The sequence below is a fragment of the Marmota monax genome, unplaced genomic scaffold, assembly GCF_021218885.2.
Source record: "Marmota monax isolate L192 unplaced genomic scaffold, Marmota_monax_Labrador192_F-V1.1 WCK01_AAM20220418_F8-fsc00099, whole genome shotgun sequence".
Lineage (NCBI taxonomy): Eukaryota > Metazoa > Chordata > Mammalia > Rodentia > Sciuridae > Marmota > Marmota monax.
The window spans coordinates 3,247,155-3,264,188 of record NW_026692126.1 but is presented as its reverse complement, the minus strand read 5'-3'; the positions used below and the strand labels follow the sequence as shown (position 1 = coordinate 3,264,188).

The window sequence follows — 17,034 nt, the reverse complement described above, 5'->3', positions numbered from 1 at the left end:
TTCTAACTCCAGAGGGCGCTCAAGCGCTGCCTCCTCCAAGAGGCCTCCAAGCCACCTGGTCACTGCAGCCTGCACCCTAGTACCAGCTGAAGTCATCTCCCATGAACATTTGTCTCCTTGGTTATCAGCTACCTTCCCGGCAGGAATGAAGACACAGCACTCGTGTGTTGGGCTCGTGAATGCAAAGGAGCCATGGAGTCTTGCCCCCAAGTTCTCCCGAGAAGCCCGCGTCACTGGGCATCCCAGGGAGGGTGTGCAGGCACAAAGGGCACCACCACTCTGAGGTCACAGGTGCCAGAGAAGCCCTTCCCACTGCCCAGGAGCCTCTCCTAAGAAAGTCTGTGATGAGTTGTGTTGGCTGGAAAAGTTCACCTGCCAGGGGAACTTCCTGAAGGACATGAGCATGGGAAAGTCCTGTGAAGGTCATCTGCTTGAACCCTGTGGCTCAGAGAAGGGTTTGTCTAAGGTCATACCCAGAATTCCATGCAGGGCCAGAGCAGTTGGGGTCCCCTCAGCCTCTGAGTACTCAGCCCACTCCTCCACCCTATCCCATTGGCTTCAACTAACTCTGGACCGGGAGCTGGCGTACCTGCCATAGCTACAGCCCTGGTGGGAGTGTCGGGTGCTCAGGGCATGTCTCCAGGGTCTGCTACCCTACTCAGTGCACACGGGGAGCCAGCTACAGGAGGCTCACCTCTCCAATGGAGGTGGACCAGTCTGGAAACACTGGGAAGTCAGCACACACAGGGCTCAGAGGGCCTGGTGCTGTCCTTATATGCCATATTCTAGAGAAGTCCTGGGATTTTCCCAGGCATGCAAAGGGCGTTGGGCAGAGGTTTGCATCTATTCTCACCTCCAGGTGGTTCTGAGAAAAACTAGAGCAGTCAATTGGGAGTAATTATTCTGATGAATTAAAAAAAAAAAAAAAAAGATAATTTTTACACTAAAGCCTTAAAGGGTCTGGAAGGCCCCAGACTAACTTGCTTAGATTGGTTGGTCCTGGTTCTCCAGTGGGCACTTTCCAAGCCCACGTGGGCCATGGCATTGGGAAATGGAGGAACGGATTTGGGAAGGTTGGGATACAGACAGGCTTGGCACTGTGGGTGGCAGTTGTCAACTCCCAAGTCACCAAGCTAGGGGACCATGGAGTGGCAAACCTACTACCTTCCTAGGAGAAGAGGAGAGACTAGGAAAACATCCTTCCTCCCACCCCAGCCAAAATCTTCCCCCTTGTACCCTGCAGATGTTTCTTGTTATAAAACAAAGCCTCCAGGAAGGAATTCGTTTTTAAGGTATCATTCATCATTTACACCTGAGAGTGAATGCGTTTATCAAATCTTTCCTGAGAACAGATTTTTTTTTTTTTCTGAGAGAGGGCAGGACAAAAAGTTGCACAAAAAGCCACTGAGCTTCTAGCCAGGCAGCATGCCAGGGAAGGGAGGGGAGAACGGGCAGGGGGTGGGGCACATGGACGGTACATGCCATCTCCTTCACAGTCTGGCCTGATCTCAGCAGGATGGGAGAGGCCCGGGGACTATGGTGGGTAGGTCCAGACCTCAGTGTAGGAGCACCATAGGCACATGGAGGCACTCGCTGGGACCATATGAGGCAGGTGACCCTGGAGTTCTTGCAACAGCCCTCTTCTGCCCTTGGAAGTGAGCAGGGGGTAAAGGACATCTCTAGGTAGGACGGTGAGGTTCCACAGCATCAACGTGCATCTGTGTTGTGTCCTAGGCTGCTGCTGGGTCCCAGGATCTGCTGTGCCCACAGCAGAACAAGAAGGTGCTGGGGCAGCTATGCTGAGAAGGAGCTGTTGCTGATATTTCTGGCCCCCAGGAGTCCTGGCCAGACATGTCCAGAGCAGGAAGGGAGTGGAGGCAGTGAGAGACAGGGACACCGCTGCAGGAGGCAGGGGCCTGCCATGAGCGAGGGCCCCGAGACACAGACTCGCAGGCCTGTCTTGGCAGGGCTTGTCACACCTGGAAGGCAAAGATCCATTAGAACAAGGGAAGGGGATCTCCGGACAGGAAGGTATCCCTTTGCCCTAGCCCCACACCCACCCGAGTCAGAGACCTTACGTTGGCCTGTTGAAGAGGGTGTGGCTTTGCAGAGCTGTTTCAGCAAAGCCAGAGGAGGGCTCTACCAAGATGCTGGTAGTGGGTCAAGCCAGCCCGAGCATGCAGGCCAGGGAACATTCTAGGCAGCTGGACTATGAGATTGCAGGTCAGTGAGCATAGAAACGTAAGTGAGAAAGTGGGGCCTCCCACCATGAGCCCATAGCCCTCTGCCCCAAGGCCAGCCCCTCCTCCATTCACCTCAACATCCAGGGAGGAATCAGATTTCTTTCCCCACTGAGTCCTCTGGGTGGCCACCAGCTCCTTCCGTACATTCTGATTGGGGGCATCAGAGTGGAGACCAGGAACTAAGGTGAGGCTTAAGGAGGGGGCTGGGGTCCCCAAGGCCCAATCCCCTGCTTAGGATACCTCATTCCTGAAAGCAAAAAGGACCCCAGGCCACATCCTGTCTCTACTGCCTTCTGACCCGCAGGCCCATCGGCAGCCCTCCCCCACCCGTGCCCCGCCCCATCTCTACTCCTGAAACCACCCCTTGCTCTCAGGCTATCCCTCCTCTGACCCATGTCACTCCACCATGAGACATCAAGGCGGGACAGGATACCTGGGGGTTCTGATCTCCAGACTCCTGAGTCTTGCTGATCCACAAGTTGAGCTTGGATGTCACAACCCCTGGCAATCTCAAGTTGTCCTAAAAAGAAAGGCTCTAGCTTAGAGCTTGGTACCATTGGCAACTTCAGGGCATTTTCAGAGGCCCTGGACTAAGGACATGACTCTACCTCAGTCCCACATCCATCTGTGCTTGCCATGTGTACTGGGGATAGCACCCCCTGTAGGGATTCGTGTGCCCAGTTGAGGTGACTTGGCTTGAGGACATCAATGGTAGGTCAAGGTTCTTCCAACATTGATACATGAAAATACGGTTTTCTGGCACTGCTAGGGCCTACATTTGGGCTTTGGAGACCTCAGGGTGTCTAAGCCTGGAGACTCCCCAACAGGACTTCATCCCTCACCTTCCGGCTGGAGGCTGGTTCTGCGCGACTCTGGCCAGTCAGTTCCTTCTCAAAGAGGTGGCGCTTGCTGGCCACACCCACAGGAGCCACAAAGAACTCAGTGCGGGTGGAGCCTTGAGACCTGACCGATGCTGACCTCTGGAAACAGAGACACGAGCCACTGAGCTGTGCCTGTGAGGTGCATGACCACCTGGGCAGGAACCCTTGGCCCTGGGGAAGAGCCCCGCCACACCTGTATGGCTGTGTTGTATCTCTCCAGCTTCTCCCCCAGCTTGACTGAGGTGGCTGGCAGCCTCACGCTGGCACTGCAGGAGGAAGATAGGGTAAGACAAACCAGGTGAGACACCCACCTTGGGGAGGCCCTGGCCCTGGTTCCTGAGGAGCGGCCCCCTCACATCCTGCCATTTTGGCAAAGAGAACAAGGAATAGTCTGTAATGACTTGGTTAAGGGAAGACTCCTGATTCCAGGGAGTTTCCTCCCCTCTTGAAAAAGAGCCCATTCAGTGGGACATCCAAGAACAGAAATCTCTCACTCCTTCCCTCTTCCCTTCTCCTCCCTCATCATCTCCTGAACTTCCCCTTCCTGCCTTCCCTAAACCTGTGGCCACCTTCCCCTCTCCCTGCTTGCCCCGCTGAGCTCTCCTCTCCACTGCCACCAGATTGCTCCTACCTTGAACAGATTTTGTCCCTTCCAGCTTCTACCCCCTGGGGCCACAGGACAAGGACCAAATTCCTTGGCACAGCCCTGGAAGTGACCTGCCCCTACCATTCCTCTCTGTGCCGGCACCTCCCCTCTCCCTGCCACATAGCTGGTGCCAGCCAGCTAGAATCCTGTGTCTACACCATGCCTTTCACCTGCTGTCCCCTCAATTCAACATGCCATACCTCCAGTGTTCCACCTGGGAATCTCCCACTACTTCAAGTCCCATACTGAATGTCCACTGCTCTGTGACACCTTTCTAGATCCCACAGGCTCTGCTACTGCTGCAGCCACCAAGCTCTGAGCCCGTTACACCTTCCTATCCTGTACCTCCCTGCTGAAGTGACTCTGTATTTGATGGTCTCATGTGAGTTGCCTGAGGGCCGCCACTATCTTTTTTTTTTTGGGGGGGGGGGGTCGGTTTACTGGGGATTGAACCCAGGGGCATTCAACCACTGAACCATATCCCCAGCCCTTTTTTAAAAAAAATATTTTATTTAGAAATAGGGTCTTAAATGAGTTGCTTAAGGCCTCACTACATTGCTGAGGCTGGCTTTGAACTCGTGATCCTCCTGCCTCAGCCTCCCAGGCTGCTGGGATTACAGGCATGTGCCACCTCACCCTGATAGCTGCTGTATCTTATTTTTGTTCTCCTCATCCAACCCCCCCCACCCCATGGCCTGGCCTAGCAGAGGTGGCCTCAAGAAGATTAGAGAGCAGAAGAATATAGCAGAGTGGGTCAAATTCCCAGCATGGGCAGAACCGCTTTTCAGATCCATTTTCAGATTTTTTCCAAAATACAGTCATCCATGCACAGAGCCTGGGGTCCTCATTAAACACACAGAGTCCCAGGCCTCCACCCCAGGCCTGCCAATATAGAGGCTTCCCTTCCTCTCTCTGTTATGAGTCTCCCTCCTGAAAAGCCCACCTCCTCTTCCCACCCCAACCCTGAGACTCGAGCCCCCTTCCTTCAGAGCTCCTCCCCCCAGCAGCTCTCCCGGATGCCCCTTCCCTTTCCATCTCACATGGCCTCAGTCCCTCCTGTTAATCCCTCCCTCTGCCAGATCCAGAGCTCTGGCAAGATCTGCACGTTCCCCTTGTACAGCCTGGCACAGGAGGGCAGGGGCTCAGGAAATATTCCACCAGACAGCAGAGAGTTGAAGCCTCCAGGCCTCCCACCTGCGGGTTAAGGCTTTTTCTGAGCTGTCTTTCTTAGGGCTCATCTGAAATGAGAAGAGGAGGCAGTAAGTAGGAGTCCCAGGGAAGTCAGTGCCCTGCCCTCCAAGACAGAGCCCAGCTCTCGGACACTTCTTTCTCCCCGACCCCCTACCACCAAAGAAACACATGACCACACCTTCGTGAAGGCCCTCTTCTAATCTGGGAAGCACCTGCCTCCGCCCACTAGTCTGGGCCCAAAGCCATTCCTCGTCTTCTCGAGCCCTGCTCAAAGGGTTACCTACCACCCCACTGCTGCCCCACTGACCAAGAGCCCTGTGGGCACCCATCAATCTCAGGCCTCCAGCCTCCTCCCCAGGCCCTGGAATGCATTAGGGCACAAAGCACAGTCAACAGTGAATGAGTGGATGACCCAGTGAACACAAGAACTAAGAATAAATACTGGGTCACAGCCAAATGAGACTTCCCACTCCAGGTGATTTGCACTGTTGGGGTGGGAGCAGATCAGAGAGAGTGCTGTGGGAACCCTGCTGCTCTGCCCGGCTCTCCCTCCTGGGTGGGGACCAGGCTTGACACAGGCAGGTGTGGGGCCAGCAGCCCGGCCTGGTCCTGGCATCTGCCATCTTCCTGCAGCTCTGGTCTTCCCCCACTAGGTGGGGCTGCTCATGCTTATTTACACCCAGTCATTAACTTTTTCCTTTAACAGGAACTTGTGCATGTTTTTGGCCGGCCGTGGGACTCCAAAGCCCCTCTCCATCCAGTGGGTCTTCATGCTATCAAACCTAAGCCTCCTTTGCTATAATGGGTAGTTTCCTTGGCTTGCCCTCCAGAAGATTAGCGACAAGAATGTCCTGGGCTCTTACCCGAAAGGAGATGGTCCTGGGGCTGGAGCGTTTGAGGGAGCTGCTGTAGGTGATCTGAGTGGGGGAGAATGTGTCGTCTTCTTCTTCCTCCTTGCTGGGGATTTTTACCTGGGTGGAGCACAGAGTGACAAGAAGTTGAGATCTCACCGTCCTTGGCAGAGATCTAGGGCCCTCTCGGCCGAGGTAGCCCCTGAACCCAAGCTGCCGTGGGGAGCCCATGTGGCCAGGCTCATCCCAGGAGCTGCAGGAGAAAGGGGGCGGGGGAGACAGTCCTGGGCCTAACCCTCCTGCCTTTGCTGGAGGCAGCCAGGCTCCCCAGCAGGACTTTCTAGGAGATCTTCTGGAAGGATCTGAGACTTCCTAAGGACCTGCTAGGGTCCTGGAGTCCAGGTCCTAGATGAGGATGTAGTATGGGGTCCCAGATGCTCCCTGCCCCACAGCTGGTGTCCCTTTCAGTGGCTAGGAACAGCAGAGAGACTCAGCCTGAAGGTGGGAGGACCGGAAGCAGCAAGGAAACCAGAGGCCACTGGTAAGACTGGCAGGGAGGCCAGTCAGGGAGGAGGGACGGGAGTACTGCCAACCTGGAGAGAGATGGGCTTGAGGCGGGAAGCCACCTTTGGAGGGTCTGGTGAGGAAGATGGGGTCTCCTCAGGGAGGGCTTTTTCTCTCTGCTCCTTGGTGGTGGCCTGGCTTTTCCCAGAGGCCTGGGGTAGCTCTGAGGCCACTGCCCTCTTTGGGGCCGGCTTCGTCTCTGAGACCGGTGACTTTTCAAAGATGGATGCTTTCTCAGACACCAATCTCCTCTCTGGCGTCTTCTCAGAGACACTTGCTTTTTCTAGAATTGACTTTTTCTCCAAGATGGATCTTTTCTCTGATGCTGCTGTTTTCTCAGACACAGATGTTTTCTCAGGGGCTGGAGACGTATCGGAGACACTTGTGTTTTCTGGAACAGGCTTCTTCTCTGAGCTGCCTCTCTTCCTGGGCACTGCTGTCTTCTCAACTGGAGATGTCTTCTCTGGGGCTGACCCCTTCTGCGAGACACAGGTTACCTTGCCAGGCGCTGCTGTCTTCTCTGACACAGGGGATTTCTCAGTGATTGAGGTCTTCTCTGGAGCCAGGGCCTCCTCTGGAAGCCCCTTCTTCCCTGCTGCTTGCTCCTCGTCTCGGGCCCAGGGTCCCCGCTGCTCCCGGCTCAGTCTTCTGCGGGGTGGGGGTTCTGGTTCCTTCTTGGGCACTAGGGGCTGCTTCACGGCCTGCCCAGGTCCCAGGCTGTCTCTTCCCTCCTCAGCCTCTAGCCTCTCCTGGATGGGGGTCTGTGCAGCCTCCACTGCCTGCCGCCTCTGCCTCCGCTCCTGCCGAGTCCTGAGAATTGTTTGGATTTCCTCAACTTCATCTTTGGAGGATGGGGGTGGTGGCTTGGGCACCTCGGCGTCATCTTGGGGTGGTGGCTTGGGCACCTCGGCTTCCTCCACGCTAGGCAGCCTGAGCCAGAAGATGGAGATGGGGGGCAAAATAGAATCAGAAGACATCAGAGGTGAGACAATCAACAAACACTGACCATGCAACAGTTTTATATGTGCCAGGGTGTGCTGGGAGTTGTGGGGGTCAACAAGAGTAAATGGGGTCCCTGCCCCATAGAGCTTAGATCAAGGTCAGAGGTATTCAAAGGTCACACAGCTAACTGGAGAGAAAACTGGAATTAGAACTCAAGGCTTCTAAGTCACCATCCCATACTCCTGTCAGTCATGTGGGTACAGCTGGGATTAGGTGGCAGTCATAGGTTTGGCTTAGCCCAAGACACATATCCTGGTTCCCTCCTCTAAGGGGCAAAGGAACAAGAGCAACCTGAGAAGATTGCCCCAAACCTAGAGCACTTGGTCTCCAGCTAAAGGAGATTCTTTTCCTTCCACCACCTTGCTCTCCATTAATTTCAAGCCAGTCAACTCACTGATTCTCAGTTTTCAAATCTGCAAACTGAGCTTGCAGGAGGCATGATGAGCCTCCTACCCCAAGAGCACAGTCCTGGTGCTGAGGTGGCATTCAGTAAGTTCTGGGCCCTTCTCTCCCCCCCTCACTCCTCCCCTCAGAAGTGACTTGTGGGGGGTCAAGGCTGGAGGGAGGCAGCCTGCTGAATGGACAGAGTCAAGCCATGGAACTTTACAAATCCAAATGGAAATTCTGGCTGTATTACTCTTTAGGTATATGATCTTAACATGGCACCTAAATGCCCTCCCACTAGTTTCTTCCTGTAAAACTGGGTAATAATCCCTGTCTCTCAGGGATAGTATAGGATTTAATGAGCTATGTCCATAAGATGCCCAGCCACTTATGGGCCTAAGGATGGTCCCAACAAACAGCGGCACTGGTAGTTCTAATGCAGATGGAATCCAGCAGAGCTGAGGAGGGGCCTGGAGAGTGTGAGAGGAACTTGAAATTTGTCTTTGTACCCTTCAGCCTCATTCTCTGGGTCTCAAGCCTGGGGCAGGCCAAACGCAATGCACAGAATATGCCTGGGGCAGCTAAGTCCATCCCTGTCACCCAGAATGAGGAAATGAGGCCCAGCCCCCACCCGAGTACCTCTCAATGGCTGGATGGTCCCCATTCTGGGTGAGTTTGGGAGCCTCGTCATCTGTGGTGGAACTCATGTTGCGATGCCGGCGCCTGCGTTCACGTTCCTGCTCCTCCTCATCTTCTAGAGTCCGCTGCCGGGCCAGGCTGGGGGAAGGAAGTAGGGATCAGCACAGCCCTGGGGACACCCCAGCACCCTTCCCAAGACAGACTCCCAAGGGCTGAGAGAAGAGAGAACACCCTCTAGGCCTACAAGCGTGGCAGTGTGCACAGTCTGAACAGAGCCACGCTGGACTTCAGAAACCCAGGATGGATGACAATATGTAAAATCTCTCATTCAGATTTGTGTAGCGGCCAGGCACAGTGGTTCACACCTGTAATACCAGCAACCTGGGAAGCTAAGGCAGGAGGGTCACAAGATTTGTGTAGCCGAGCATGGTAGCACACGCCTAAAGTCATAGGCACTTGAAAAGCTGAGGCAGGAGGATCATGGGAGCCCAAGAGTTCTAGGCCAGCCTGGGTAACACAGCAAGACTGCTAGATTTGCTAAATTGACCTCAAATTTGCAATCCTCCTGCCTCAGCCTCCCAAGCAGCTGAAATTACAGGTTTGTCCCACTGTGTCTGGCTCCGGGATTATAGGATGTTTAGCAGCAGCAGCAACAATTCCCAGTTGTGACAACCAAGTTTCCCAACATTACCAAATACTATTAATATACCAATATTACCAAATAACCTGTAGGGGTCAAAATCACCCCATGAGGATCACTGTGCTGAAATTTTCTCAGGACCCCAGAATGGAAATGTGGGGCCTCCCTCTCTGGGGTGACTAGGAATGTGGAAAGGTGAATATAGTTCTGCCCAAAGAAAGCAAATGAACCTGACAAGTCCCTTTCTCTTTTCAGTCTGAGAATTCTTAGATAATATCCCTTAATGGACAATAAACGGGAATTTCCTCAGAGTTATCCAATTCCCCATAAAATTTCTTAGCCTTTAACGATGTGGGGCAGGGATAGACTCACACATAAGACCACTTACACCTGATTCTAATATGCCTTCATTTCCCAGGAGAACTTTGAACTTCTCCCATCTTTTAGAACTTCCCTTTGCCTGAAGAAGTAAGGGGACCTTGTACACACTAATGTGTTTCCTGCACCAAGTCACCCTTCACTCATGGGACAAACAGGCACTCTCACAACCAGACCCCACTAATCCATCCAGCCGCTCTTCATTCACACACCTCTCCAGCTACCTGCCAATCCAAATGCCCCTCTAACTAGTCACTTACTGGTTTCCCTGCCCATTTCTGTCATCTTATCCACTGGCCTACTACCCACCTACCCACCTCTCCTCCAGTCCATCTTTCCTTCCATCCACCTGTCCTTCTAATCCAACCAAATACATACTTGCTAAGCAACTGCAAGAGGCCAGCACTATGTCAGGAACCATGGCTATCACAGAACAACATGGCAGGACCTCCACCCTGGAGAAACCTATAAACCAGTGATCTAGAAGCATATCCACCAAGAATTCTTCCAACCAAAGTACAGAAATGGTTCCGCAGAGTAAATGACAACCGCAGATCAATATTATCAGAAAAGGTTCACAGAAGGGATGGAACCTACACAGGATCTCAATGGGCAATTTCCATAGGGCTGATGGACTGAGGGGAAACGGCAATCCAGACAGAAACAGGGCATCAAGCAAGCTGAGAAATTTGAAGGAACGGGGTCTGTTCCTTCACCCAGAAAGGCAAGAGGATTTAAATAGGGGAGCACGGGGCTGTAAAGATTATATGGGCAGAGCATTCTGTGGCACTTCCTTGTGAACCCCTAGTGCTCTTTGGAGCTCAGGCCAGAAGTTTCTAGAGCTTTCCCTGAGCTACAGCAATGAACAGAAAGCCTCCTCTTGCTGTTTCCAGGTGCCAAACTCTCAGGTCTCTTTAGCTCTCCTGGCCACTCTACCCCTGAAGTGTATCATCATGAAATCAAGCCTTGACTCAGGGGACTGGCTTCTGAAGGAAAAAAACAAAAATCACATGAACCCACAAATTTCATACACTGAATTGCATCTAAGACGCACCTGCAGGGCTCCTGAAGAAGAGATTCCTCGGGAGTCTTTATAAGGGAGCATCAGGGCCTGGTATCTAGACCTCCTGCCCTGGGGCAAGTAGATTCCTTTCCTTTTCCTCAGTTTTCACTCTTAAAATGATAAGGATGAGCCACATACCAGCTCTAATTTTCTTCTAGGTCCAGCCTCGAATTTATAGAGCCCACATTTGCTAAACAAATATTTTTTGAGCACCCACGTCCCAGGCATGATTCCAGGGATGGGATAGAGTGGGGAATGAGACCGGCAGTCTCCCTCCCTTCACAGAGCATCGGGAGGATGAGACAGACTGCCAACAAGGAAACAGGCCTCTGAACAAAGTGATGTGGGCCAGGTGTCACGAGGACGATGGGACAAGGTAAGTGACAGGAGAGAAGGTGCTTGGGTGGAAGGCCTCTCTGAGGGACCTGGTTCCCGAGCAGCCAGGGAGCCCATCTGGTGGCAATGTCCCAGAAAGGGAGCACAGCACACAGAGAGTCCTAGTATGATCAGAGAGGAGTTCAGGGGACAAGGGCAAGCCAGGGCCATACAGGAGCCCACAGTGAAACTGGAACTGGACAGCAAGCAAGGGCAGAGCACAGGGCCATGGAGACCCTCTAGTATCCAGGATGGTGACAGGCACCCAACAGGTGCCAACAAATGTGAGAGAACAAGTGTAAACATCAGTTCCCCCAGGAATTGCCAAATCTCTGCCACCATCTGCAAGAGCACAAAGGTGGGGAGAAAATCCTGAGCCCCTTAAAGGCAATCTGTCCATCTCTCTGGGCAGGGAGGGGAATGTCTACCAGCAAATCACCCCACAGGAAAGGAGCTGCCTTAGGAGAGAACCTTCCAGTTTCTCCCAATTCTGCTACCAGGGTAGCTCTTTGGAGGAAGTATCTCAGTGCGCCCCTCATCAGTCTCCCCTCTACTCCATTTCAGTGCACATGCAGAGGAGCTCCCCCATCAAAGTTTCCAATATGGAAACAGGAACCCAATAGATGCCAACAAATATAAAGGAACAAGTGTAAACATCCATTTTCAGGACTCTGTCCTTAATCACGACCTTAAACAAGATTCCCCTGGGCCTTCACATGAGCCCTGTGGGTGCTACATATTTGTGGGTTGATACTTCATTCATTCACTTTCTTATGAGCTGGCTTCTGCTGGCTTTCATCTGAAGTCACGTCTCCACCTTCTTCTCTGGATGCACCCCTGCCCATCCAAGTTTGGAAACAGCTCTTGCCCTCCAAAGAGGGATCCACATACTGAGGAAAGTGACCCACAAAGTCAGAAGTTCCTCACTCCTGACCACACCCAGAGCAGGACTGGGCTAGAGCCTCTGGGATTCTTTGGTCCTGAGCAACCCAGTTCCCACACACGGTTCTCAGCCCTCAGGGAAGTGGTGTATTTGTTTATCCTTCTACGGGGCCCTATATGGTATGTGATCAGTCTGAGCCTGGTCTCTTCAGAAGTGACTCACTCCCTAGGCTGGTCCAGGCCTGGGCTATAGGGGATGGGGGCCAGTTGTCCTTGAGTGTTTCCAAGCTGTAAACCAAGACCCTGCAACTCACCCACAGTGACATGGCCACCCGGGCCGCTCAGGAATCTTGGGGCTTCCTTAACCCCATTACCTAGCAAAATAAGAGTCCCTTCAGCACCACCCCACCCTGAGGGAGGAATGTTATCACCAATAAGCAGAGATTATTGGCCTCTAAAGATGAGGAAATGAACAGAAATTGAAAGGACACAAGGCAAAGGTCAGTCCCCAGGTGGTATAGCTGCTAAGAGCCCAACAATAGAGTTGAGGGCCTAGAACAGTGCTTCATGTTTGTTGAATGTAGTGACAAATAAATTCATAAATAAAAGAATAAAGGAAGAAGTGATAGCACTAATAACAAGTGCTTCCCAAAACGCCAGGGACTAACTATTTTAGGATTACTTCAGTGTACAAATACTACAAATACCAGTGATGTTATCCTTTACATCCCTGTAAGGTGAAGGTCATCACTCCCATTTTGCATAGGAGGAAATGGAGGCATTTTCTGAAGAAAATGCAACTAAAGAAAAGAAGGAACTAAGACTCCACCTAAGTCAGCCACCCAAGACCTCATGTGGTTTACCATGATACCAACTAGCAGAGAAGGTTGTCCTGGGAGGATTTGCAGGGGGGGAGGCGGGGGGAGAGAACTACTTAGCAGCCCACCCACAGCAGAACATTAAGGCAAAGGAGCAAGAGAGCCCTGGAGGTTCAGGATTCTCCGTCCCAGGACAGGGTGCAACCTGGGAGGGCAGAAGTTGGGGAAAACCCAGTGACCTTTAAGCCCCAGAACCAGGCCCTGGGTGGAATCTGCAGGCTCCAAGAGCAGGGTAGTGCCAGTAACTCTCACCAGCTAGTGCCACAGCCCTGGACACCTGGCCCACCACTCCATTCCTCTCCACAAACCTTTCCTCCACCTCCCAACCTTCATTTGGGATCAGACACCCTTCTATTTGCCTCATAGGGGCCACTAATACTTCCCCACCCCAATTTCACCAACTCCATCCTTTGGGTATGGGACTTCTCATTCTCTTTTATATAATTCTAAAGTCCTTCCTCCCTGATAAGCTCACGTAGACCACTCTCCTATCTAATTTCCATCTGTTCTGCATCAAGGGCACCAGTGGTTGTTAAGTGTTAAGTATAGCAGCAGAACCCATTTTCCCAAATTGAATCCCATGCAGAAGCCCATTCTTTAGGCAGGGCTTTAACTTTATTCTAAGGAGCCCTGGGGGCTCTCTAGCTAGAATAAAGTTCTAGTAACTTTATTCTAGTTAAAGTAGGGAGAGGATGTGAAGGCTGCCCCAGAAGCATTTTGTTGACCCTGGGGCTCAAGAAGCAGGGGCTGGGCTGGGGATATAGCTCAGTTGGTAGAGTGCCTGCCTCACATGCACAAGGCCCTGGGTTCAAGTCCTAGCACCACAAAAAATAAATAAATAAAAAATAAAAGCAGGAGCTGGGGAAGGGAAAAACAGAGGAAGAAACCCAGGCCTGGCCATGACCTTGGACCAATCTTTACCCCAGAGTAGGCAGGCATCAAACTCCCCTCCCACATACTGAGGGGTCACCGTGAGTGGTCCAAGGTCCCTTTTGGCCCAGATGATCTAGGGAGAGGTGCCAGGAGGACTCAGGAAAGCACTTGGAGGTGGGAGGGCTGCTTAAGGCCCCGGCAAGGAAATGATTAACCTGTGGCTGCTTAGTCCCAGGCACTCCCAAATCCACTCCTCACCCCCTGCAGACAGGCCTGGCCTAGCCCCACGGTCACCAGGTCAGCTCAGGGAGGAAAGGACAAGGCGGCTGACCAGGGCAACTAGCCAGACAGCTCACAATCCCAGGGCTGGAGTGCCTGAATTTCTATGTACTGCCTAGGACAGGCCGCAGGCTGGCCCTCAGCTCCTCACCCTTACTAGGGTCCCTTACTAGGACCACACTCGCCACACCCTGCCTAACCTGGGAGGCTCGGTTGACAGTGACTCACAGCCCTTTCCTGCTGGCCCGCTGAGGCTTGTTGTTCAGTCGAGGAGCACAGCGAGAGCGGGCCTCTGCTCCAGGTGCCTCATCAGGGTGACTGTTGGCAGCAGCTACATCTACCCACAGGGCTCTGTGAGGGCTGGAGCCAGGCCGGGAGGGTAGGCCAAGGGGCTTCCATGGGAGGACTGCTTCCCCAGACCTTCCGTGGACATCCACTTGGCCTAGACATCCCCTGGGAACTTGGCCCCACCCCTGCCCACCGTAGTTCATGTCCATCTGAGCAGTGGAAAAGCTAAGACCAGACCTTACTCCCGCTTTAAAAGTTCTGATGCCCCAGCTACGCCACCCCCACATACAGACACGTCCACCCTGCTCATAACCAGCTATGCTCTCAGACATGGAATCCATACAGCCCACCAGAGGATGAGCTTCTGAGGACATAGTGTCTGCAGTGTATTTTTAACCCAATATAGAGTACTGAGGTCTGCAATGAACATTTAGACTGAACATACTTGGATCTGCAAACTCTGAACTCAGTAATACAAAAACCCACTGCCCACACACACATCTCATCACTACACAGGCCATAAACATACTCGCCCACACATATGGCCACACACACACTTCTAAGCATGCATTCATAGGTACAGATAATGCCACACCTAGAAGCCAAGACACTCCCACATCAACCCCGTGAACACTGACCCACATGCAGAGTCCAAAGCCTTGACCCCCAGCCCCACCCTCAGCAAACCTTCCCTGGGGTGTGTCCAACCTCTTTAGCAGCCTGGGTTCTTTTCCAGAGCACTGGGTCCCCTCCATTCTTGGGGCTTACCTTTTCCCCTCTTTAGACCCCATGGGCTTCTCTGCACTGGGGTTACTGGGCAACTGTCCTCAGAGCAGTGTGGGGTTCGGAGAGTCTGGGGAACACTCCCTGCCCCACTCCCTCCAGCCCAGGAGAATGAGCTGCTATGGGGAAGCTCAGTCTGAAATGCTGGAAAAGCTCTGAAGCCCTTCAGGGAGGGTGAGAGGGCAAGAAGGAGATCCTAAAGTGCTGGAAAATTCCTGCAAGATGCCTTGATAAGGAAGGCCTGTGGTACCCAAACTGCTGGAGGGTGCTTGGCTGCACCTGCAGAGATGGCCCTAAACTCATGATAGGTCTGAAGATCTAAAGACTCACCTGTGAGGACCCGAGAGGCCAATTTCTACCTGCTAAAAATCAAACCAAGGGAACAAGGTTCCAGCTATTGGAACATGTGCTATTGCATGAACCTCAGTTTTGTTAAGAACAAAGAATGAGTGTATGTTTGGGGAGACAGGGTGCCCAGTGTAAAGATGAGGAGATAAAGATGCTCATTCCAGCACTTCTGGAGAGGGGAGGAAGGCAGCTCCAAGAGAAATCACTAACCACAATGAGGGGGCTGCCTCCTGGATACCTGCCTTTCCTAGGCTTCTCAATCCTGACAGGAAGTTCAGCAGGGTGGGGTAAGATACTCAATCCCCAGACTCTTTGGGAAATAAGTTCTCAAATAAAGATGGGTCAGCAACCATCTTGAAGTCCCCAGCCAAGCTGCCACTCCAATGCCATACTCACAATCTGAGTCCCCCTTGATGGAGAAGGGGGGTGGTCTGTCTCTTTCTTGTCCTATTCATAGTTCCCCATTCTGCTAAAGTAAGGTCACTCCTATTCCCTCTCCCAAGAGGGGCTGACAGACACTAGGCAGGAGCCTGACATTACAGCTCTGCACGGGAGCCAGGCGCAGTGAGGGAGGCTGACTCCTTCCCAAACCCCCAAATGTTCTTTTTACCCCTTGCAGGGGGAAGGTCACACCCTGGAGCTGTCCAGGCTGAGGATCAACCTTCCTTCGCCAAGTACTCCGTTTGGGGTCCCAGCCTCAAAGGGAGGACAGGAAGATGGAGAGGAGCGAGAATACCACCCTGTCCGTGAAGGATCGTGAGTTTGGCCCCAATTCTGTTCCTCCCGAGGAGCTGCAAGACCGGGGACCAGACTCAGTGCCAGGATCCCAGGGCAGGGAGAATACCGATGACCAGGGGCAGGAGATCCGAAGGTCTGAGGCTGGCCACAGCCTGGCATGGCCTGGCTCCCCTCCTGCCTGCAGCAGTGCTCACCTGGACAGCGCGGACCAGTCCTTTCTGGTGACAGACATGCTGCTGGAGCCCCGCGGCCGCTGCGTGCGTGGTGCTGAGTGCTGGGTGCTGGGTGCTGGGTGCTGGGCGCCGGCCGCCGCGTCTCACCTGCGCGCCCCTCCCCCGGCCCAGGTAGGATCACATGGCCGCTTATCTCACCCGCGCTCGCGCCCCGCGCCGCTGCGCTCCAATTTGCCGACCCGGGAGCGGCCTCTGGGGTGTGGGCGGCCCAGACAAAGCCGCATTGATCTCCGACCGGCCGGTCTGGCCGCGCGGGGCGAGCGCCGGGTGGACTGTCCGACCGGCCGCGGGCTCACCGACGGCGCCCGGTGTAGCGCGGGGCTGCTCGGCTGCCCCGGGCGAGGGCGGGCGACTTCCTGCTCAGAACCAGTCAGACCAGCTTGGCGCTGGGCCGCCTCTTCTCAGTGTCGCGGCCCGAGTACCAGGGAGTGGGACGGAGGGGCGGGGATCCGAAGATGGGGTCAGGCTGAGCTCTCTGCCTGGAAATCGACTTAGCCCCGAGAAACCCAGGGGCAGGAAGCCGAGCGAAAAAGTGGGAGCAGGTTACCGTAATCTAGCACCGCCTGGGCCCCCTCCTGCCCAACAGACCCCCCGGAGACAGGTTAGGTTTGGCTTCCTCTGGCTGCGTACAAAACACGCGCATAGGAAGACGACCCCGCCCTAGGTGAAACTCTGGACTCAAATCCGCAAGCACATCAGTGCCCACAGCACTGAAAACCCAAATGTGCAAAGGACCATCCTTAGGCTCTGAGACCCAACTGTGGGCGCTGGGGCAGGGTGTGTGACAGGACTGAGGAAGCTCAGCTTTGCTCCCTCAGAAGGGAAGAGGAAGCCCAGCTAACGGACTAGAGTTCTGGAGCAACCTGAGGCTGCTC

At 53.6% G+C, this 17,034-nt stretch overlaps 1 protein-coding gene across 2 annotated transcripts; it reads right to left on the bottom strand.

Moving 5' to 3' along the window:
- Positions 1 to 1,305: 1,305 nt before the first annotated feature.
- On the bottom strand, positions 1,306 to 16,565 carry Lad1 (ladinin 1). 2 transcript variants are annotated; one of them, XM_046464266.2, is made up of 10 exons: positions 16,121 to 16,565; positions 8,402 to 8,539; positions 6,406 to 7,306; positions 5,825 to 5,932; positions 4,965 to 5,008; positions 3,318 to 3,390; positions 3,086 to 3,223; positions 2,677 to 2,763; positions 2,316 to 2,390; positions 1,306 to 1,979 (listed from the first exon to the last, which is right to left on the bottom strand). In XM_046464266.2, the coding sequence occupies exons 1-10, from the start codon at positions 16,156 to 16,158 to the stop codon at positions 1,974 to 1,976; spliced, it is 1,608 nt and encodes a 535-aa protein (XP_046320222.1). In that variant the 5' UTR covers positions 16,159 to 16,565; the 3' UTR covers positions 1,306 to 1,973. The 2 variants fall into 2 exon arrangements, with proteins under 2 accessions (XP_046320222.1, XP_046320224.1); XM_046464268.2 differs by lacking the exon at positions 16,121 to 16,565 and adding an exon at positions 14,826 to 14,947.
- Positions 16,566 to 17,034: the final 469 nt, after the last annotated feature.